This window comes from Mus musculus, chromosome 6 (genome assembly GCF_000001635.26).
Source record: "Mus musculus strain C57BL/6J chromosome 6, GRCm38.p6 C57BL/6J".
NCBI lineage: Eukaryota > Metazoa > Chordata > Mammalia > Rodentia > Muridae > Mus > Mus musculus.
In genome coordinates this window covers 65864107-65888182 of record NC_000072.6, presented here as the reverse complement: position 1 = coordinate 65888182, position 24076 = coordinate 65864107, and the positions used below count along the sequence as shown (strand labels likewise).

The following is a 24076-nucleotide window of genomic DNA, read 5'->3' as shown; positions in this document are numbered from 1 at the left end:
TAATATATTTATTTACATATAATGCATACTATACATATTTATAAATACTTATATAATATATTATATATTTTATATATTTATATGTAATATATTACATAAATATAAATTTGCATTTATATATCATTTTATATATTTATACTACATACTATCTGTATTGAATTATATTAGACAATAGGACAAGCATGACATAATACCTCAAACATTCAAAGTAATGAGTAACATTAGTCGTTTGTGCTTCTCTGCTGTTCACTCTTCCTACAAGTAAAGTCAGATGAAAGTGCATGAGTTCACAAGGATGGAGTCATTATGAATATTCAAGGTCTATATTTTCTGTGCTGGAACCTATGCCTTAATGTCTTCTGAACTATATAAATCTCTACTTTTTGTTTTTTTAAGATTTATTTTTTATTATTATATACAAGTACACTGTAGCTATCTTCAGACACACCAGAAGAGGGCATCAGGATCTCATTATGGGTGGTTGTGAGCCACCATGTGGTTGCTGGGATTTGAACTCAGGACCTTCAGAAAAGCAGTCAGTGCTCTTACCCACTGAGCCATCTCACCAGCCCAAGTCTCTACTTTTAAACACATGGCACCAAGCTTGATTCAGTCACACAGCATGACTTTGAGATCATTTACTGTAGGTATATTACTCTGATATGCAAACATAACTCACTTTCTCTACAAACGTCCTGCTCTCCTTCTATCTACAAATAACACAGGGATACATCTATGCAGACATAAAGCTAGAACAATTTCCTCAGAGTGGCACAGCAATGTCTAAGGATGACTGGCACAGAGAAGACATTGTTTTCATTGCTGCCGTCAGCAGACCCAACTCCACATGGCCCCAGTTACACAGTAGAGAGAGATGGCCAAGAACATCCATGCTCCCCACTAGAGCTGTCCATGCCTTGCTATCAGAGGCCAGTGACACAGTGCAGACAGCTGCAGGCACTTTGCATTATGACACCTGTCCCCCAGTGGCTCTCTTCTGCTCTTTCTCTTTGGCTTCTCTTAGCTTTTTGCCATCTTCTAATTGTTTGATCCATCTTGAACTTTGTCCTAAAAGTCTTGCTTTCTCTAGATAGCTTTCAGGTATCCATAGTGTTTACACACCGTGCTTGGTTTGTTACTGGTTATGTGTGTCACTTACAAGTTGCGAGTTACTATTCTAAGGTTCTAAATTAGATGCAAGTCTTTTAGCTTTGTCCACAAAATTTTCAAATTATGCTCTAATGTCCTCAATGTATTCCTAAAGTCACAGTGTCAATTCTTTCATCTGCTCAAACTAATATTTCTTCATCCACAAAATAGTGACTACTCTAGACAGTTTTTAATCCATTCTATGACCTTTGAGCAGAAAGCTTCAGCTACAAAATTCAATTAAATGCATTTTGCTTAGTGGGAAGATAATTCACACAAGTGTAAAACTATTTTGAAAGCAATAAGAGTATAAAAATCATTTTGTTTACTCAATTGAGAAACTGCAGTCAAGTTTCTCTCAAGAATATTTAGCTATTCACCATGGTCCAGTGGTCACATTCTCTTTCATTGAAGAAAGTGCATTGGAAAAGTAAAAGAGTAGAGTGTAGGCCCCTAAGAATCAGTAGGTATCGCAGTCTCCTCATACTAGGTGAGGTAAAACATGACAGAAGTGATCAGAAGGGCAGGGAGTTTTGAAATTAAGAAAGGCAGCTTTGGCGTAAGCTACAGGTGGGTGGAAAGGATGCCTCTGTCTCCATGAGAAGTGAGGCAGTGGACCTGCTCTGTCCAGCCAAATTCTGTATATCACACTCATATTTCAAATGAAAAGTAAAGTCTTTACACCCAAGTATTTTATTCAGTTTTGGAGTAAATTGTGCATCTGAAAGTCTTCTTAAGTAAAGAACTGGTTTTGACAATCCTCCTAAGAAGGCTCACTGGTTTGGAAACTCTTTGGACAGTAGACTCTGTCCTAACAGTGACTTCCAGTCTTTCACCCAAGGTCACTTTTCATACCTGTGTGGCTCCGGATGTGAACTCTCAGGGTCCCACTGCTGGCAAATTTCTGGCCACAATATGGGCAGACTTTCTCCTTTTCTCCTGTGTGTGTCTAAACAGGAATAAAAATGGTTCATGATAAATACAAAGGCTTTGGTAAAGATGATAAACTACCTCTGACAACAGTGAATCTGTATTTTCCAGGATTATGTTTCATTAAAATGATTTAATGTCACAATGTGACTTTAAACAATTTATCATGGATAATCCCATGGGTTCAAAGATTGCTTAGAAGCATGCATTAGTGTTAATTTGAAAATAATTCTGCCGTCTACTGCTTAAGCCTTTATGTAGTCCTTGTCTGACTAAACATGATTAAGTTATATAAAACCAGTGCATGGAGCAAAACCACATAATCAAAATGGGGCCAGAGCTGCCCTTGACTGTTGCCAAGAGACATTTCCTTTGAATCTTTTTCCAAATTCTTTGTGCATATTTCACTCTAAAGGGCAGAATTAATCTCAAGAAAGTCATCTGTTACCTATGCAGTGCTTGTCAGAATAGATTTTACAACAAAACAGGAAGCATATACATCTAGGTTGACTTTGAGATCCAGCAGGTGTTAATTGAACATTCTGTTGGAAAGAGAATTTCTGCCCTCCACATATTTATTTTGCAGGCATAAAATAATCATACCAGAAAAAGAAAGAACACCAGTAAAATGCACTTTAATGACATCAGTGACTAGGACTGGGAATACACACACCCCAGTGCTAAGATGCTTGCCTACCACGCGGGAGGCTCTGGGTTCTATAGCCACTAAATAAACAAACTAATGAAACTGCAAAACAAAACTGCTGACAACTCTAGAAGGTGGGGTAGACAGAGTAGGTTAAGGCCTCAGAGACTCAACAGGAGACTAATTTTTCCACCAACACAAACAAAGCAAAAAAAAAAAAAAAAAAAAAAAAACAAAACCAAATCCATCATTCCAGTGAATGAGGAGCCAAAGCAAGCTGTGAAGTATGAGGGACACTGAAATTTAGAACTAAGAGGAAAGTTGGGGACTGAGCACTGTTGCAGGGGACCAGCAGGGAAAAGTTTCTCCATGTTCTTTATAAGGTTGCTTTGAGAATGTTTTCCAATAATAACCCCAAAATTAATAAAAAGCAGGTGGTGTCTGATACTAGCTGATTATGACCATCGATTAGTTGTTTTAAGAGTTTCTTAGGAACTCAGTGAATGCTGCAGGAGAAGCAGAAGAGGGACCATAGGAACAGAAACCACAGAATCAACAAGTCAGCTCACAGTGGCTCACAGAGACTGATCCGTCAGGGAACTTGCCTAGCTCTGTTCTAGGTCTTCTCCAGTATAGTTAAATAGCTTGGTATCTTGAGAGACTCCTAACAGAGAAAGGGTGTGGGTGCTTAAGAGGGCTATTTCTGACACTTGTACCTGTCTTGGGGACCCTTGCTGGGCTGCCTCATCCAGCCTTGATATGGGGGAGGTGCCTAGTCTTACAGTAACTTGACAATGCTGCCACTTTAGGTTAAAGTTCCTGAGAGGTCTGCCCTTTTCTGAAGGGAAACAGAGGAGTGGGTAGGGAGGGAGAGGTGGCTGGGAGGGACTAGGAGGAGAAGAGGGAAGGGAAACTGCTATGGGGAAAGAGTTGCCTAGGGAATTAGTGATAAAGACCTCATTGGATGTATGTATGGCATTTCCAGACAGTCAGATCATGAATCCTTTGACACAATCCAGTAATGGATTCAAATCTGACGGCCTTATTAGTGGGGAAAGGTAGGAGGTGGGGCCTTGCACAAGAGTGACACTAGGGGGTTTGTCCTTAGGAATGTATCTTGCCCAGGCTCTTCATGTATTTTACCTTCCTTTTTTCTGTCCACAGTGACGTGAACAGGTTTTAGGTCCCACTTGCTTTCACCACTTTGGAATCTTTAGCTGTCTATCTTAAAACTTTGCCATTTTAAAGAGATTTAAAATGCATTTATTGTAATGCTGTAAATTTATTTATGAAATACAAAAGTAAACTCAATTTGCTTGATGCATGATATAACAAGCACAATAGAAAAAGATAATCTCAAGATCACAAATGAAACTATTTCATGTAAACTGAACCATTATCTGTCAAAGCCCAGCTCTACAGCAGGGACTCCTCTGGGCCCTGGAACAACCTACCTGAGGTGCTACTCATACTCACAAGAAACCATCCCTATTAAGCGAAAATTTTTGAAATTTGACAGTCTTACTGAGTATTTCCCAAGTCTACCTATCAGTAAAGCTAAGGTATACACAAACTATACAGGTAACGTTGACATTTCATTTGATGGGAAAAATGTCTTTTCTAAAAAACAGGGAAAAAGGCCATTTCTTGGATAGTCAGTATGACCCATATTTTTCATTGTCCGTAAAGCATGTCATAAATTAATATAAACTGTCACATGATAGTCAGTATATAAGCCCACAATGCAGTCTGTCTGGCTGAAGTCCCCACTTACCTTCTTATGACTCCTAAGCACTGAAGGTGTGACAAAGGCCTTATTGCACAGCTCACATCGGTACTTCTTGTGTCTTTCATGGACCACCTGGACATGAACGTTTAATGTATCCTTCCTTTTAAATGTGGCATCACAGTGGTGACACTTAAAAGTCCTCTCACCTTAGAATACAAGTCAACAGTCAAGTCACACCACTGGATTTCATGTTTCGTTGTCCTAAAATACCAGAATTTCCTAATTCCTTTTTCTTTCAATATATAAGTCCTTTATTGTCCTCAAAGATCCCACATTTTACTTGTGATCAGGATCTTGTTTCTTGAGCTAGGAAACGGAGGCTTTCTCACTTGTCAGCCTGCTGCACGGTTCCCTTCTCAGACACAAAACTTTCTGATATGCTTTTTTTTAACTATTGTGGCTTGCAGAATAAGAGCTGCTGAATTTGAAACAAGTTCACTATCATTTCCTTCAAGGATTAATTCATCCTTTTGGGCTTGAGAGACAGAATAAGCAACACCTGTCCTCATCCGAAACCTGCAGATGTATTTCTTACCCAAGAAATTTCGGATTCAACCAAAGACCCATTCTCCTGAATAAGGATGTTGATGGGGAAGGGAGCATACACAGACCTTGTCTTGTAATAGAAGCCCAGTGTAATACCCTTGATCATGTTCTGAACATGACAGCAGTTGGATCTGACATTGGCCAGATCCTTTCTGTTACCCCACCATTTGTCAACCTGGAGCCTTTTCTTTTTCTTTCCAAGAAGACTCAGCTCCGCATTCATGTGATTGAAGTCCCTCCACCGAGATCCCCTGGGGCCCTTCACAAGGACTATGTGCCCCTTCAGAGTGATGTTGACATTTTCTGGAATGTTGACCAGTCTGGCTGCTGAGAATGGTCATCATTCTCGAAAGTAGATTGGGCAAAGACCAGAATTTCCTAATTCTGATGTTGCTTCTATCACATTCTGTCTTAACTTCATCAGAACTTTTTCAACCTTAATACTTAGAAGCTAGCCAAAGACCTGCCTTGGTTTGTCATTGTACAAGGAAAGAAGCCGACAAATTGCTGACATTTCACTCCATGGAAAAGATGTGTGTTTGTAATAATAGCCTTCATATCTTGAAGTTTAACTAGCTGTAATGTTAGCACTGTATGAAACAAGACCTAGTTCTTTGCTCTCTGTGCTTTAGCCAATCTGGTTTCCCTGCTAAATTCACCCACGGGTCTTCATTTATGCCTGTCTGCACCTTACGTTGCTTACTTAGTCCTTAAATTTTGGAGGTTGACTTTTCTGGCCAGATACCACACTATAGCTTCAGAAAGCTTCTAGTGTTGCTCAGCATCATTTTAGCCACAGAGCACACAACACAGCCTATACGCCACTTCAGTCCTTACTTTCAGCTGCTGAGAACCAAGTAGCTGACATTGAAAGTATCAGATCCCTGATGTTACAAATTCCTTGCTGTCATGTGAAATAAAATTGTATTTTTCCCAAGAAAAAATTTTCTGAGCTTGACGAAGTAAGCCACATAAGGCTTAAGAGGATGAATGGAGATCACCTATATAAATGCCTACTCTAAAATTCATCCATGTCTTAAGCTGTCTAATATAATAAGTCCCCCTTGTGGTACAACAAATTTCACTCTTTAGTTACCAAGTTGTTCTTTATAAGGAAGTGGAAAGTTAGGCCGAACACTTTCCAGAGCTGCAGTGACTGACCTGCACTGGGAATAAACCCCATCTTTTCATACAGGAGGCAGCTCCCTTTCTCAGCATCACCACCAACATGTATAAACATTACGATCTTACGTTTTCATATTAGAAACCTAGTTTGAACAGAGAAACTCTCTTCTAAGTCACCACCCTGTACATCCAACCGTCACAGTGTCTGGGATTTGGAATGTAATATTCCAATGGCAGCAGGGGCTTTACATTTACAATTTCTCAAAAGGTAGATGTCTGTTTGTAACATAATAAAAAGTTTACCTCCCCAAATAAGCAGAGAATCAAAAATTTTACATAAAATGGGAATGCTGCCTGCCAATTAGACACCTGGAGGCAGTATGGGATCCACTACTTAAATAATTATTCTCCTGTCAGACTTAATATTTTCAATTTCTCTTTAAAAAGACGTTGAATTAGATGTGCATTCTGACTCACCGCTACTGTTAAAACCTTTGAGCTAATAAAACTCTGACCTGGGAGATAGAGCCATGTTTTACAGAGGTAGACATGTTCCCTTAATCATCATAGTTAAAAGTGAATGGAAGGTGATGTTTCAAAACAATGTTCAAAGCATACTGAACATAGGGTATCTTTTAATATACTAATTACAAATGCTGGAAAGAGAAGATGTAAAATATATCTCATAAACTGCTTAATGGTACTGTAGGAAAACAAGCCAATCTATCTTCTTTATGTTTTAAACAGATTATCTAACAATTCACCATGCACTTCTGATATGTCTATTCTTAAAGCATCTAAGAACACACTGGCGATAACTCTCTCGGTCCTCAGCTGTCTTTGGCTGTGACTTACTGTTGTGGATTAACAGGTGTCTCTGCAGAGAAAAGGGCGTGCGGAACAAGGCTTTACATGCATCACACTGGAAAGGTCTCTCCTCGGAGTGGGTCTGCAGAAGGAAGATACTGAGTGAGAAAGGGGGGACTGAGCTCATCACTGCAGAAAGCAGATGGCACACTGCTTCTCCCCATAATTCCCTGCTACTGAGAAGGAGCATAACTGCAATCATTCACAGGGAAAATATTTGTTCTCGTAAATCCTTGGATTCATTAGAAATTTACTATATCAAATTGCTAAACTAAACACCATGGAGACTTTTCCAGATCTACTTTGTACACCAACATGGTATATAGTTTGTCTAAAATACTTAACACTACATAGTCCTTGCCAGGCTTGATCAAATTCCTGTCAGGCAAGGGAAACAGTTCAAAGTGGCAGGCTCTCTGCCTTTCCCTAAAACTTCACTGAGGCACTGAAAGTGATTTGAATCTTCAGGGCTGCTTTGCACTTAAATTACAACAGAGTATGGATTCATATGGTTAGCCTGAGGTAGCATTTGCTAAACACTTGATTTATATCAAGTGCCATGCTCCATACAGTGACTGATGAATTCCAAGAGCCAAGCTCTTGATTAAAATGCTATTACTGTCACCATTTTAAGATGAAAAAAAATGAAGACTTGCCAAAGATGTGGGTGTTATTAATGTCTATGGTACGCGACAAACAGACATACTCTGAAATGATCACACAGAAGTTGAAGCCACTTTGGAAAAGAAACTGTGAATAAACTCTTATTCTATCCTGTGGATGGCAAGATTTAAGCATTTATTTTGGGTTTTCATATTTTATGTGTATCTGTGTTCTGCCTGTATGTGTACTACCTGTGCTCCCTGATGCCTGCAGAGATCAGATCTCCTGCAACTGGAGTTGCAGATGGTTATGAACTACCATGTAGGTTCTGCAAAACGAACCTAGGTCTTGCCTGCAGGAATAAAAAGTTCTTTTAACTGCTGAGCCATCTCTCCAACCCCAGATAGCAAAATTTAATAAGGATTACAAACCGTTTTGAAAACTCTCAGAATTTGAACAGTATTCTTTCATTACAAGAAAATAAGATGTTTGTGTGTGTGTGTGTGTGTGTGTGTGTGTGTGTGCGTGCACACACACACACACACGAATGATGGGTTTTATGACAGGGCTACTAAAGGATATCTCTTTTTTCATATCATACTGAATAGGATTTCACAATTTTATGAGCATTTCAATATTCAAGAGCAAGGAGCTTCATGGAGAACTATGCTATGACATGAATATTATGACTCTTCCATTGTCAAAACCTAAAAGGTAAGGGAAACAGATATTAAAAGTCAGGATGAATCTGACATATTTAAGTATGCTATTTGGCCACAGGCATTCTAGATGAATAAAAACAGAATAGGAGAACATTTCTTTCATTATATAACATCAAATATCATTATGAACAGGGCATTCTAAACTGGCTGACAGAAGCATGCAGTGTTTACTGAAATTCTGATGCAACTAAAGTTGGGCCATCACTTCCTACAATAGGAGAGAAGCTATATGAATTTAGTATTTATTTATCCATATCTTGCTTCTCTGAGACAATCTTGCTGTGCAGCTCAGGTTGACCTTGAGCTTCTATCAGGCCTTTGTATACAAACCTCACAAATGCTGAGTCTAGAAACACACCACCACATCTGGCTTCAGCTATTTTTTTTAAGTGAAGAATAAAACATGAAATGTCATAAAAGAAAATGTGAGTAATTTTTAAACAATTTTTGAGTGGAAAAAGTTTTCTAAGTATAATAAAAGACTAGATATTCAGATTTTTAAAAAATTTTTAAATTGTTGTGGTGGTTTGAATACGCTTGGCCTTTGGGAAGTTGCACTGTTGGAGGTGAGGTCTTGTTGGATTAGGTGTGGCTTTGTTGGAGGAAGTGTGTCACTGTGTAGATGGGCTTTGAGGTCTCCTAGTGCTCCAGCTCTGCCCAGTGCTGAAGAGAACCTCCTCCTGGCTGCCTATGGAAGACGGTCCCCTTCTGCCTGCATTTGGTTCAAGATGTAGAACTCTCAGCTTCTTCTCCAGCAACATATCTGCCTGAAGGCTGCCATGCTTCCTGCTATGATGATAATGGACTGAGCCTCTGAAACTGTAAGCCCCAATTAAATGTTGTCCTTTGTAAGAGTTGCCTTGGTCATGGCGTCTCTTCACAGCAATGGAAAGTCTAACTAAGACAACTATAAAGACAAAATGTTTTCTAATCACCAAAGAATATATTTGTGACATCAAATAACAGTTTAACATAGCTAATATAAAGTTAATTTTAAACATGGAAAATGCCAAAAGAAAACTAATGGAAGAGACCTCTGTCAATTTCATCTGACAGGGTTTTTTGTGTCAGGTCTACAGAATACATTTTGCTTTTATGGGTCAATCCTATGTCAGATTGTAAGGACTCAGGAAGAAAAACCACAAATGTAAAAACCTCACAGGGATATTATCCTGTGTGTATGATAGACACACATTCTACATTAGGAAGTGATATGAGCTGTGGAGAAAAATGAGAAGGAGCAGAGTGCTGCGGAGAATAGATTAAAGAATTCTAGCTGAGGTGACATCTGAGAGAAGCCTGCTGTTCTGAGGGAACAATGGACAGAAGCCAGGGTGACAAAGTCAGAGATCAGGATAAAAGGCCAGATTGCTTTATTTTTTCCTAAGGCCATATAGAAGTTACTGATGCTCCTCAGAGAGGGTAATAGCAGAACAGAGAAAGGTTTTGGTCTAAGTGCTGCTTGGTGACTCTGTGAGATACTGGGGTGGCTTGCAGCAGCACAGGCACCTCAGGCATACGCCTCCTGAGTCCTCTGGATGACTTGAGGAGGCAACACTAACTATAGATCCTACCAAGAAGGCTGTTTGTCTCTTACTTAGCAGTGACTGGAATTTCAGGGCACTCTCAGAGAACCCACTGAAGGCCTCGACTAAGAGAATGTGTACCCCTACTCTGACCAATTTCCTTTATAAAATACACCTGAAAGGTTTAAGAACGGAAAGAAAACTCTTGAATAATTATAAAAAAGAGAGAAAATGGGTTAATTAAAGCATCCTAGAGTTATAAGTGCAGTTACATTCATTTGTTTCCTTTCCTTTATTTAAGAAGGAAAGTCTTGCACACTTAGGGTTACATATATGTGTTAATAGCTGCTCTGCTTCAAGTTCGCAGCAATCACACCTAACCATGATAAGACAGCTATGCTTCAGCCCATGTGGTTGGAAAGATATAAATGAACAGAGAAGTGGGAAGATGAACATACAGGCATGGGAGAAGCAAAGGAGAAGACATAATCATGAAGTCCAGGGTGGCCTTAAGTGTTGTCAATTATTCTGAGATATGGTTTTTGGCAAGTGAGTAGCCTGTCTAAGACTGTGTTGATTTGAGAAGCTGTAGAAATACACCAGGCAAGAGGTTAGAGGCTGCAGAGGCTTTCTTGGAGAAAAGAAGTACTAGGACAACTGGTGTCCCACAGGGAAAAATCCAGGTCTTGCGCACCGGCTTGCATCTATAGTGTGAGCTAGGAAAGAAGCAATCATGGCCTGCAGACCAGTGGCATGGCAAGTCAAGGGAGAACAAGCTTGGGTATGACACATGAGGTTCAAGTCCCTTTTAAAGACACCATAATTAGTAAAACAATTGAAGCCTGGAGTACAGTATACTGAATGAATATTATAAGGTATCAGTGCTGCGTATGGCATTAATATCTAATTAATGACAAATTCAAAGAATTTGTCTTTAATCTCTTACCCATGAGACTGTCCCACGAAAAGAAAATATGTATTATTCAGTGTTAGCTAGAGAAGGAAGAGGAAGGCAAGATAGCATACTGTGTCCAGGAACATAAACTTTCTGGGTGGCATTTCGGCACACTCCTGAGACTGCAAATGTGCACACCCCTGGTCTGACAGACTTCCTTTACAAAATGCATATGAAAGGTTTAAGAACGAAATGAAGACAAAAGAAAACTCATGAATAATTATAGAAAAGATAGAAAATGGGTTAATTAAAGCATACTAGACATTATAATTACATTTACATTCATTTGTTTACTTTATTTAACAAGGAAAGTCTTTTATAAGTTTTAGAGTGTCACACTGTGTATAGAAAACCATTTTGCCATATACATTTACTCACACACAACAGAATCTGGCAAGCTAGTCTAAAAACAATCTGCTGAGGAGAGGCTCCATAGGAAAGTGGGAGAACTGGACAGCATGTTTGCTTTCTTGGCTCTTTCTTTGTTATTTGAACTTTACTCAGTGAATAGACTTTTATTATACTACAAGAGCTACTTTGTTTAAGACCTTACAAATTTGACCAGATAATTTCTTTAGTTTTCCAAAAAGCCTATATTCAATCATTTATAATTTTTTTCAGTATCTCAGACAAAAATAATCCCAGATTGGCTTGTAGTAGAAGGACATAGCCAGGCAGGTAAATACCTTTACCATCTCTATTGTTACAAACACCAGCAGTGAGTCCTGTGCTGACTTGACAGGAAGACGCCAAGTCACACAAGAAATGAGGGTTAAGTGCTCACATCTTGTAGATAGAAGGCTTGTGTTCATGATACTCTTTCCAAGTATCAGATGGAAGCTTCTAAAAAGGCATTATGCCATTAAAATTTTTACTGATTTAATAATTGATCCTTGAGCTACATGATATTCTTTCTCCAGGTGCCAAGGCACTGATGTCATCAACATCTGCTAATGTAATAGATGAAGTTGTCCTGAATAAACAGCATGAATTATCTTTTTAGACACATTTTTATGGACCAAGTCCAATCTTTCATTACAGATGTAGAAAAGACGTGCTATACTATCTACACTATCCATTTAGAATTCTCAAAAATTCCTCAGGTGGGTGGGACTATATCCAGTAAAATACAAAATTTGTATAAGTCTAGCCACATAGATCAAAGATTAATTTAATTGTAACAGAATAAAATTTTCATCAAGGCAATTTACAGCTAAAATTTATAACTTTGACTTTCAATAGTCTGTATTGCCTCTTAATAACAGTACTTACTGCAGATGGTATTTTACCTTTGGGACATATACCATACAAGAACATTAAATCTATATCATACTTTTGCCTTCCAAAGTTCAGGGACCACTGCAGAAGCAGTGGAAAGACTGTAAGAGCCAGAGGCAGTAGACAATGACGACAAGGAAATTGTTTTCCAGATGTAGCAGCAGAGCTGCACATCTGGAATCACGGTTATGAAAGTTTGTATAAGATCTGCACAAGTTCAAGCCAGACAAAAATCACAGCATGGAGAGAGGAGGTAACCATGAAGCCCCACCTAGCTAAGGCGTTACTGGTAGGTGATAGCAGGAGGACAGTGTGTGACCCCTGGTAAGTCACCAGCACTCCAGTGGAAGGCCATGCATCCAAGAACCTATAGGGAGTAATAAATCATACTTGATGGTTTACAGAAAGTGAAAGGACACAAAGTTGAGTGTAGGGAAGAGTGGGAGTGGATTTAGGATATTCTGGGTAAGGGGGAAAATATGATAAAAGTACATTATAGGAAATTCTCAAGGACAAAGAAAAAATAAAAATAAGAAAAATATTAAAACTAATTAAAGATAGAATGAGTGTAGAGGAACAGAAAAAAGAAGAAAGGAAGAGTCTGCTACACATACCCTAGTCTCTCATAAGGGCATGCTAACCTTGTGAGCTATATGAGAAACCTGAAACTGTAATAGTATGTTTTAACTACCTAGATGTCTACAAGGTCTGTTGACTAAACTTGAACAGCCAGGCCTACTGGCTTCTTTAAAGGGCTTCTTCCTCCTTCTCCTCTTCTTCCTCTCCCTCCTCCTCCTTAGGAAATACACTGAAACTAGAGTTATGCCTACAAGTTCACAGTTGACTCCACTCAGAAAAGAGTAGGCCATACAGGAGGCACCCATCCAGAATGTCATAGAATTGAGCAGCCAAGCTAAGACACTCACCTGCTCATCTTTAGTTTTCTATACACAAACTCTTTACAGACTGGGGCCAAGGGTATGTCAAGGATTTTACATAAAGAATAAGATAGATTTTAACTCTGCCAACAAGATCTATTTGGGTTATAAAGATTGCAGACCTTCACCTACAGTAACTAACTATTTTTTAGAAAAATATATACTATATATTATAATTAGTTGGCAAGAACCCAGAAGGTTATCAGCTAGGAAAAGACTTGGAGACTCTGTGTGTGTGTGTGTGTGTGTGTGTGTGTGTGTGTGTGTGTGTGTGTGGTTTTATTCTTGGGAGTGGGGAGGGTAAATACAACCTATGCTGTATTACCAAACATTCACGAATGATTTCAGGATCTATTCTCATTTCTACTAAAGATGAAAAAGTGACAAGGAAAGTTTAAAGTTTTACAACAAAAGAAACCACGTCCTTCTCTCCTTTTTTCCCCACTATTTCTCTCTTGTGGTTGTGGAAAGGTTAGGTCACAAACTTAGTCACACAAATGAGAAAAGATGAGGAAGAGTTTCTCAATTAAAGTCCAAGAATAAAAGGGCATCACTGACTTCCCAGTGTGCTGTGATCCAAATAGTCATCAGAGTAAGGAAAAAGTTCAGAAAGATTGGAACATTATTCTAAATTAAATAAGCCATGGAAAAGAATTACTGTGCAGAATATAAAAATATCAAACTCATAAAGCAGAGAGAACATGGTGGTTGACAGGAGTGTGGCTGGAAGAAACGGCAATAAAGGAAGGAAAGTGGGGTGATGGTGATAAAAAGATGCACAGTTCCGATACCAATGAGTAAATCCTGGAAACAGACAGTAAGCTGCCTGCAATACTGAACTGTATATACTTAAAATTGATAAAAGAATAGATTTGTAACTTTTAATTCTCTTTCATAAAAATTAATTCTTTGCATTTAACATGAGAGAATACTTTGGCATATGGAAAGGGCGATTTATTAACATACCATCATCTCATGTATATTGTCCTTTTTGTCTTGTAGTGAGAATATATAAAAGCATAAAAGTATATCCTACATATTCTTGCTACATGAGATAGAAATAGAAAACCATGTTAGGAGATCGATATGTTATGTCAGGTGACAGATATGTTGATTAGATTAACTGTGGTGATTGTTTCTGTGTTTGCGGAATTAAAAGATCACAATATACATTGATAGCATGTACAAATTTTGGCACATATGCCGCCATCATGAAGATAGTTAATTGAAAAGCAGGCTGCACATTGTTATTTCTCCACCCACTGAAGAACAGCAAGCCCCAGCTGATGATCAGCGCCTGCTGGACACTATTATTTAGAATACTGCCTGGCACTCACAATGGACACTATTATTTAAAATTCTAGCTGGCACTCATAACTGTGAGCATCAAACTGCAATCGCTATCATCCTGGGAACTAGAGATGGTTTTATACAAATGGAGGCGCATGACTACCCTGGGCAGGCCTGAAGAAAAGCTGCCTGGCTCGAAAGACAGGCAGCTGTGGTATATTTACTGAGTGGCTGTCTTTCAGCTCCTGCTTAACAGTTTAAAGACTTTTGCTGCTCATGGTTAAATTAACTCCTTTTGCCCTGGTTTTATAAATGGATTTATAATCTTTTAGAGGTATGCTTTCCTTTGATGCCTAACAAATGTTTAACACAACAAAGTTTGAACTACAGTGTCTTTCAAATGGTTGGACCATGACCCAAGACATATTTCTTATATAAAAACCAATCAGAGACCATCAAGAAGACCCAGCAGATAAAGGCAGGCATTACCATTCCTGACAGCCTAGAAGCAATCTCTGGAACACACTTGATAGATGGAAAAGACCAACCACAACAAAGCTGTCCCCTGAACTCTATGTGCATGCCATGGCATGGACACTCCAATGCAAGTAGGTAAATAAATAAATGTTATAAACAGTAAAATAAAATGAACAGATTACACGCACAAGTCTATATTTCATTAAATCTCTCTTAAACTTAAGCTTCTATTCATGTCCCTGTAAATAGGATTAAAAGCTAAGAAACTGCACATTGCTCAGAGTTTGGCTACAAATGAATAAAACATGACTGTAAGAGTCCAACAGAATTGTTCCAAAAGTTGTGACTAGATTGTCAGTAGATTCTACAGTTCCATCCCTGGAAAATTACACAAAATATTTTTAATGAGCAGACACACATTTGACATCAAGAAGCTCGCAATGACTTCTTTGGGGGCTTTACCAGCCACTGTGGACTTATTTCTGCCATCAGGCAGACAGACATCCATCTCTCAGAGAAGGATCACCATAGACTTTCACCAAAGTTGTGTGCTGCAGTAAGTTTGACAGGGAACAAAGGGAGAAAGATGATTCATTCACAATTCCTGTCTCCTGTGTGCCTGACCAATTATGATTCAAATAACCCAAATCTAACTGGACCCAGAAAGCTGACTCTTATTTTAGTCTGACCTTATAATACAAGTCTGAATCAAATAAAAGGAGTACAGGGGGACGAGGAAATGAAAGCCTAATGGTGACTGGACCCACAGAACTGATGATGAACCTGATAACAGTGCAATCCTACAGCACCAAGTCCATCCGGAATCAGATAAGTGGGCAAATGAACAAATGCAAAGAGCCAAAGAAATATCTCATTTATTTAAAGGAGCACTTGGATTTGCTAACAATGGAGACCAGACTGACCCTGAAGCATTTTCTGACTTTCCTGGCACACCATTAGTCTGTAGTTTCCTAACTGACTGTTAATGAGTAATTATGGACCAACAGGTTGACTTAGTTTTTCATATCATTCTTGAATATTTTAGGCATTTTCACATAACCACACTACCACACGTAGGACCACAATGCAGAAACACATGTGTGGGGGGCAGAAGGACAGAGCATGCTTTCCACTTTGGAAATCCCAGCCATCACCGTTTCTGTCCTCCTGAAGACATCATTATTACTTTCATATGATTTATGGCTGAAAAGGATGAGGGATAGAGCAAAGATCCTCTGCCAAATTCCCATATGGAGTATAACACAAGCCAAACTGTGAAAAACTCATAAATGTGGGCAGATCAGTTTCATCAAAGAAGGGATTAAGAGGGTTGCAGAGACTGAACAGGAAACTTGCCAGATACTTTTTACAGTCGTGTAATTCCAAAGGAACAGCAGTGACTACAGCCCTGCCCTGATGCTGTCCTTCAGTTTAACGTAGGGTAGGAAGTTTAAAGGGTAGGAAGGAAGAAATCAGGCAGAGGCGTATGAGGCGCTATCAACTGGCCCTGCTCAGTTTTTGATATATTTGTCATTTCTTTTTCTTCTTGGACAGAAACTAAAATTGATATCATTTTGAATGTTTTCACAAGAGCTAGAGGTTTCCTAAAATTCCCCATTAATAGTAAAGTCACTACAACACCTACAAAATATATTAAGGATAAATAAATAATTACCTTTCAAAATAGTAAAATCTTTCCCTTAAACCCAATAAACAAACATTTCTGACATTGTGTGTGTGTTTTCACATGATTTTCTATGATGTTCAATGGTCAGAACAAATTTCCTAAATTTGATCATGAATTATTTGCAAAATAAACAAGGTAAGATTAAAGCTAATATGCAAAGGTACAATGTGAAAACCATAAACATAAATCCAGAGAAGAACTAAGACCATATAACCTGAAGAGAAAGGAGTTAAAGAGCATCTACAGAAAAGCAGGTAGCTACTGTCACAGCAGCTAAGCAGAGGAAAGCCTCATTACCCACGCCTGACAGCCTGGACCGGAATCCAGGAATTCACATGGAAGGAGAGAACCAATGACCTCTGAGCTCTACACATGCACTGCATACACGCATGCGCGCGCGCGCACACACACACACACACACACACACACACACACACACACACACTGTCAACTCTAAATACTCACATGGCGAAGCCATGCTAAAGCACTGAAAGTGCTTATTGGAAGATAGTGGGGCCCTTTAGGGGGTGAGGGTTCACGAGAGATATACTAGAAAGAATATCATCTAAGTAGGTACTGGAGCCCCCATCCCCTTTGGCGTCCTGGACACAGTGAGGGCAGTGACTTGGTTTTACCTGCATTCTCCTGTGCATTCTGCACCCTGAGGCTCTGCTTTACCACGAGTATAAAAAAACAAACAAACCATGGACTCAAGCCTTTTAACCAAGCCCAATAAACCTTTCCACTCAGTAAGCAGATTGATTTAGACCACAGGAAGCTAACATAGCTTAAAACACATTCGGAGGAAAGGACAGACCTAGCAAAGTGCACTACAAGAAACCCGGAGAGACGGTGATGTGAGCAAAGCATTGAAATACACAGAGAGGAGAATACAAATATCATCCGCTACAACGGCCGGTTCTTGGAGCTGGTTAGAAGCTGAGAACTATTTAATCGACCCACTCACACAGTGGACATTTTGTCTGAGAGAGTAGTTTTCAGACTGGAGACAAGAAGAGAAGGCAGAGATCAATGGACTGAGTGTTAACAAAGTAGAAGCAGGATCATCTCTAACTACACTGGTCCCTTCATGCCGAATGCCACAGATGTGCCAAATCTGGTTAAGGACCAACTAAAACCCTAGCAGTGAAACAATAAATAACAGATGCCAATAAGCATCTTTACCTTCTTGTGGTTCTTGTAAACGTTTCTGTGAGCAAAGCCCTTGCCACAGAGCTTGCACTGGTAGGGTTTGTCCTCACTGTGGATCACTTTGTGGGCGCCCACTTGATCGAGCCTCTTGAAGGACTTGTTACAGATCTCACAGTTATAAGGCCGCTTTTCTAGGAAGAATGAGCAGAGACAATAGCATGCAGAAATGAAAGCCAAGGGTCAGGGGATCCATCCTTTCCTGTACTTTTGTCGTATGCATAAACTAACTAAAGCACGGTCAGCCAAGCACAAAAATGCCTTCCATGTAATTCATCTGTGTTAGACATGTGTGCATTCACAAATTAACATGCAAATGCTTATTTTCTATAGATCTATTTTATCAGTTAAGCCTTTGAAATTAAAAAGTTTGGGGCTGGTGAGATGGCTCAGCGGTTAAGAGCACTGACTGCTCTTCCAAAGGTCCTGAGTTCAAATCCCAGCAACCACATGGTGGCTCACAACCATCTGTAATGAGATCTGACACCCTCTTCTGGGGTGTCTGAAGACACCTATAGTGTACTTACATATAATAAATAAACAACTTAAAAAAAGTTTAAATTCAAAGCATAAATTCTATTTCTATATGAAAAATAAAGGTGTGTTTATGTCAATCAAGTCCTTAATGCTGAGAGTTCTGCCAGTGATAGAAGCTATCAGAGAGCACCAGGCAGGCGCCATGTGACAGAGCTTCCCATCTTCAGAAGAGACACGTTATAAGAAAAAAAAAAGCCTATTACTCAAAATTGTTTAAGTGAACTTATACCTTAAGAAATTTCCCCCAAATATTAACATAATTCTTTATTTTATGGGTACCATAGATAGAATGCACAAGTATCTAGAAACATAACAAACACAAAAGTTGATTCTCCAATAATAGCCAGGCACTATGCTAGTGTATTACATAAGTTAACTTAATAATCAGTGCCAGGGTATCGTGTCAAGAATAAAGAAACCAAGGTCCCGAATTAGATGGTGATTCTGGAAGACCTTTCCTATGCCTCAGCCAAACAACCTTTGCTTCATAAACAAACCCAACTCTAGAAAATGAAGAATTTAAAAATCATTTGACTAAGCTAGAACTTATAGCGAGGGCTTCTGATTACTCATCAATTTCTTCAGCAAGGTGAAGTAATTCTTCTGCAGCGATTTCAGTCTGTATACGAAGTATGCAATTCACCTGAGTGGGTAATCATGTGACGCTTCAGCTGATTAGCAGAAATAAACTTTTTCATACATTCTTGACAATCAAATATCTCATGAATCTGAAAAAAAGATTAAACTGACAGTTAAACCAAGTGTTGGAAAATAATGAATTATACACAGATGAAGCAAAAAATATAAACATGTGGACAGTTGCTAGTATTGGGCCAAGTTTCCTTCATGTACATTGGAAATGCCATGACATACTATATAGCTAATGTATCATCAGAAAATCCTCACAGGAAAGCATGCAGTATTCCTGCCTTATTTGTATGTAGTAAATATACGAACTGTTAAAAAAAAATAAAAAACCTTCGCAGCTAACATATTAACTTGCGTTATACATAAAATTTATTGTGGGCCATATGCTACCTGAGATATAATTTTCCTTTTACAATAGGCATTAACGCTTCAAATGTAAACTATCAACTGCAGAGCAAGCAAGGTCAGTACAGCTCTGTTCTGAATGCACTAAGTTCACAATGAAGCTTCACAGGACAGGAGGACCACAATAAAAATGATGGAATATATAAAATAGCCTATACATACAATGACTGAGTCTGAAGATCTAATCTTAAACATAAGCAATATGGCCAATTACATTAACAATGGTGTGGTCAGGAAATCTTGGTTGAATGAATGAACAGATTACAGGATCTCTGACATAGGGTAGGGATTGGATGAATATTGTGAGATGTGAATGTGAAATCAGTTCACTATTGTAACTATTCTAACACAATTATATCTCATTGCATGTTGTATAGTTTAAATATAGATGAATAAAATATATTTTATTATATATTTATATAAAATGTTTTTTATTTATTTATATAAAATCTATTCAGAGTACAGCTTTAACACACAAGTTAATAAAAATGTTATAATCAGGTACTATATTAGTTCTTTCTATCTCAAACCATAAAGTACTTAGTATGGGAAAATAGAATCTCAGTTTATCATGATGTGGAAGGTATTCAGTTGTAAGAGGAAGATGGCATGAAGTCTGCCTTGAAAAATGCTGGCCAGCTGTACTGGCTAGTTTTGTGTCAACTTGACACAGCTGGAGTTATCACAGAGAAAGGATCTTCAGTTGAGGAAATGCCTCCATGAGATCCAACTGTAAGGCATTTTCTCAATTAGTGATCAAGGGGAAAAGGCCCCTTGTGGGTGGAACCATCTCTGGGCTGGTAGTCTTGGGTTCTATAAGAGAGCAGGCTGAGCAAGACAGGTGAGGCAAGCCAGTACAGAACATCCCTCCATGGCCTCTGCATCAGTTCCTGCTTTCTGACCTGCTTGAGTTTCAGTCCTGACTTCCTTTGGTGATGAACAGCAGCATGGAAGTGTAAGCCGAATAAACCCTTTCCTCCCCAACTTGCTTCTTGGTCATGATGTTTGTGCAGGAATAGAAACCCTGACTAAGACAAATTGGTACCAGCAGAGTGGGGTATTCCTGTGACAACCTGACCATGTTTTGGGGAGGACTGTGGAAGGACTTTGGAACTTTGGGCTTGAAGATCCATCTGTTGTTAAGAGCTCTGTCGGATGTTGTGTAGGAGCTTGTAAGATAATGTTGAGAACACTGTAGAAGATGGAGGTCTGGTTTGTGAAATTTCAGAGGGAAAATTAAAGACTCTTTTCAGGGCCATTGCTGTTTTGATTATGAAGATTCTGTAGTTCTGGTTAGCTGGGGCTGAAGAATCAGCTGTGATTAACAAGATACCAGAACTACCAAAGCAAAAACTTTGCATTACTGGGACTATTGATGCTGGTTATCTGTAACTAAGAAATTAGCGGTGACTAAGAAGAGACCAGCATCATTGAGGTGACATCTTCTGGGAAGTGTTTTCTGAAAGCACAAAGAGGCTGTGTTCCAGAGATGGCCAAGGTTGTACTCCTGCTGCAGCGGGACTTGGTAATATGTAAGGGTCACCCAGGTGGTACTGGTTTTGAAGGCATGAAGGGGTCACGCAAAGCAGCTGAGGCTCGGCACTGTGAGAGGCCATGGAAGGCCATTGGTGAAGGTGCAGCCTCAGTTGCAATTGAAGGCCCAGGACTGAAGGGGTCATGCAGTGTTTTGGAGATGCCAGTACCATGAGATGACCACGAAGAGTAGCAGCAGCAGTGGAGTACAGGCATCTGGAGCCTAGAGGATGATGCGTGTGCTACAAAGGGCATGGCTGGAGAAGTGACCCAAGCCCTTGGAGGAGCCCAGAAGATCTTGAGTTGGATCCCAGACATTGGACGGTTGGAGATTGACTTTTGCTTTTGCTTGTGACTGTGCCCTGATATTTTCCCTCTTGAAGGAAGAAACTGTTTTAGTGGAGCCCACAGTTAAGAGACTTTTAATTGTAAAAAGACTTTGGATTTTAAAAGAGATGGATATTTTAAAGAGATTGAAAATTTAAGAATATGTAAAGTCTGTGGGACTTTTAAAGTTATTTAGATCTTGGGGATGAATAAGATTGTAATGGTTGAGGCTTACTAGTGATGTTTTTGTGTGTCAAGTTGACAAGGGGTCAATTGTACTGGCTAGTTTTGTGTCAACTTGACACAGCTGGAGTTATCACAGAGAAAGGATCTTCAGTTGAGGAAATGCCTCCATGAGATCCAACTGTAAGGCATTTTCTCAATTAGTGATCAAGGGGGAAAGGCCCCTTGTGGGTGGAACCATCTCTGGGCTGGGTTCTATAAGAGAGCAGGCTGAGCAAGACAGGTGAGGCAAGCCAGTACAGAACATCCCTCCATGGCCTCTGCATCAGCTCCTGCTTCCTGCCCTGCTTGAGTTCCAGTCCTGACTTCCTTTGGTGATGAACAGCAGTATGGAAGTATAAGCCAAATAAACTCTTTCCTCCCCAACTTGCTTCTTGGTCATGATGTTTGTGCAGGAATAGAAACCCTGACTAAGACACCAGCCAATTAGCAAGGGCATCAAACTATTGGACTAAGATGCAAAACTAGTTCTGTTGAAGGAACAATAATTAACCTTAGGCAAGCAAATTCTTCTTCTTAGAGCCAAGACTTTCTCTGTTACTGAAAAATAACTAGATGCCACAGAGGGAAAGATCAGCATGACTGATACAGTGCATGAGTGGAGGATGAGGTTTTCTTGGGATCCAAGTGGCCACGGCAAGAAGAGTGAAAAGACAGAGAAAAGCTGGAGGCAGCAAGGCCAACAGATCCCAGGCCTGCCGGCTGGCCTGACTCCATGCCATGCCATGCTAGAGCAAAGCTTGAAAGCCCTCCTCTAAAGACTTTACTCTTTAGTGAGTCAGAACTCACTGCGAGAACCTGGAAAGGCATAAAGCAGACAGTCCCTGACAGACATCAAGCCTCTGGAGTGTATCAATGCAGAGATTCAGCAACGTCCACTTCTGAACAGGATGAGTTTCAGTGTGGAGACTGGGGAGCTACGAGTGGGAGAACTACGAACACAAGTCCCAGGCGGCATTTAGGAAGGCCATGCAGCCCCTCCCCATCAAACAGCTATGGGGGCTTCAGCCACTAAGCACGGGACATGAAACGTGTATTTAAAGCTAATAAGTGCAGATTTACAGTCTTAAATACTGCATGTAAAAATATGCAATATATAATTTTATAACGATGACAAGCTAGTGCAAATGACAAATATTTGGTGTAATATAGAAATGAAGACTTTATTTGTAATATCCAAATTTTATTGGTATAGAAAATGTTAAAAATTGATCTATGGACAAAATAATTGTTAAAATATTAAAAGATACTCTTATTTATTCAGTATTTTTGAAACATGAGACATTTTTTAGGTTGAATTAATGAAATAAGTCATTTACAGCACACAAAAGCTTTTTAGAATTAACTCTCTTATAGAGGAAACAGGGTCATGGATATTTTTAAAACTTTTAACAAAACTTAACTGACAAATGACAGGCATTATTTAATCATGCCTAGTGTTAAGAAAACATGTTTTGTTAAATTTACAATTTTCCATGCTTGTTTTCAGGTGATAATTTACTACTTTAAGTCTGAAATGAAACAACTTTAGATAAAAATCATAAGATACTTTGTTACAACATAAAGTAGTATACTGTAATATAAAAGACTATACACACTATGCTGTAATTTAGTATTGTCATAAAGCACCATCTGCTGTCAAGATGAAATACTGCAACTAAACTCTACTAGACGTTAGAGCGGACCAACTAAAATGATTGACAGTTGGAGTTACGATACTTTCCTTTGTATTGAGAACGACTTTGAAGGGTTGCTCTAGAATGCAAGTCTATTTGCACTACGAATTTTTTAACATTCTGCAAATGTTCACAACATGAAAGAGCAACTGTTCCTTCTGCATTCCACCAACAGTTACACCTTTTTTTTTACTACCAAATTAATTTTGTTTAATGGAGAAGGTATCTATATTAGTAAATAAATGGAAAATAAGGCATTATTCAGAAAAAGACTCCATGACTAAGTTTGCTAAAATACTCTGTTCAAATATCTTAAACATCATAATCTAAGATTAAATAGATCCAGGAAATAACCATTCAATAGGCATTCCAATTAGGGTGTTTAGAATTACAAACTTCAAAAGACTTAATATTTTTGCCTCAAACTAAGTCTACTCTCCAAGTCCTAGCATTTATAAGGAAGAAAAAAAGGGGGCTACAGGACCTTGAGATACTCAGTGGGTAACACATGTTCTGTGCAAGTGGGAAGTTCTAAGTTCAATTTCCCAGAACCCACATAACAGTTTGTCTGCAACCCCTAAGTTCCTATGACAGCACAAAAGGCAGAGAAAGGAGATGACTCAGGAGCTCATGAGTCAGTCTTGTGTATGCATCAGAGAACAAGAGTCTCTCTCAGACCAACAATGGAGACTGTCTTCTGGTCTCCACATCTGTGCTCGGCACTCACATGAATACGCATGTACACACACATATATACACAATTTAAGGGTTGGAGCTAGAAGGTAAGTGTCTAGACTGGCGTTCTGCAATTTCAGCACACATGCACAAGTCTGAACATTACTGGGCAGAATATCCTGGCCCCTGTCCAAGAAGGACACCCAAATCTGAGACGCATAGTACATCTTCAATAGGCCCCATAAAGTCACCAGCTGGAAACTACAAAAACTAAGAGAATAAGCAGAGAATTCTA

At 39.1% G+C, this 24076-nt stretch overlaps 1 protein-coding gene across 8 annotated transcripts in view; it reads right to left on the bottom strand.

The window, feature by feature from the left end:
* Window positions 1-24076, bottom strand: part of Prdm5 (PR domain containing 5) — a 159967-nt gene that overhangs the window by 49440 nt on the left and 86451 nt on the right. For 4 of the 8 annotated variants that reach the window (XM_006506604.4, XM_011241464.3, NM_029549.1 and 1 more), the window contains 5 exons: window positions 18918-19002; window positions 17714-17871; window positions 7041-7134; window positions 4500-4660; window positions 2005-2098 (listed from right to left, as the gene is read on the bottom strand). In XM_006506604.4, coding sequence (XP_006506667.1) covers window positions 2005-2098; window positions 4500-4660; window positions 7041-7134; window positions 17714-17871; window positions 18918-19002 — 592 coding nt within the window. Of the gene's footprint in view, window positions 1-194; window positions 256-2004; window positions 2099-4499; window positions 4661-7040; window positions 7135-17713; window positions 17872-18917; window positions 19003-24076 lie in introns of all 8 variants that reach the window. The other 4 variants (XR_377491.4, XR_377492.4, XR_377493.4 and 1 more) reach the window with 2 other exon arrangements.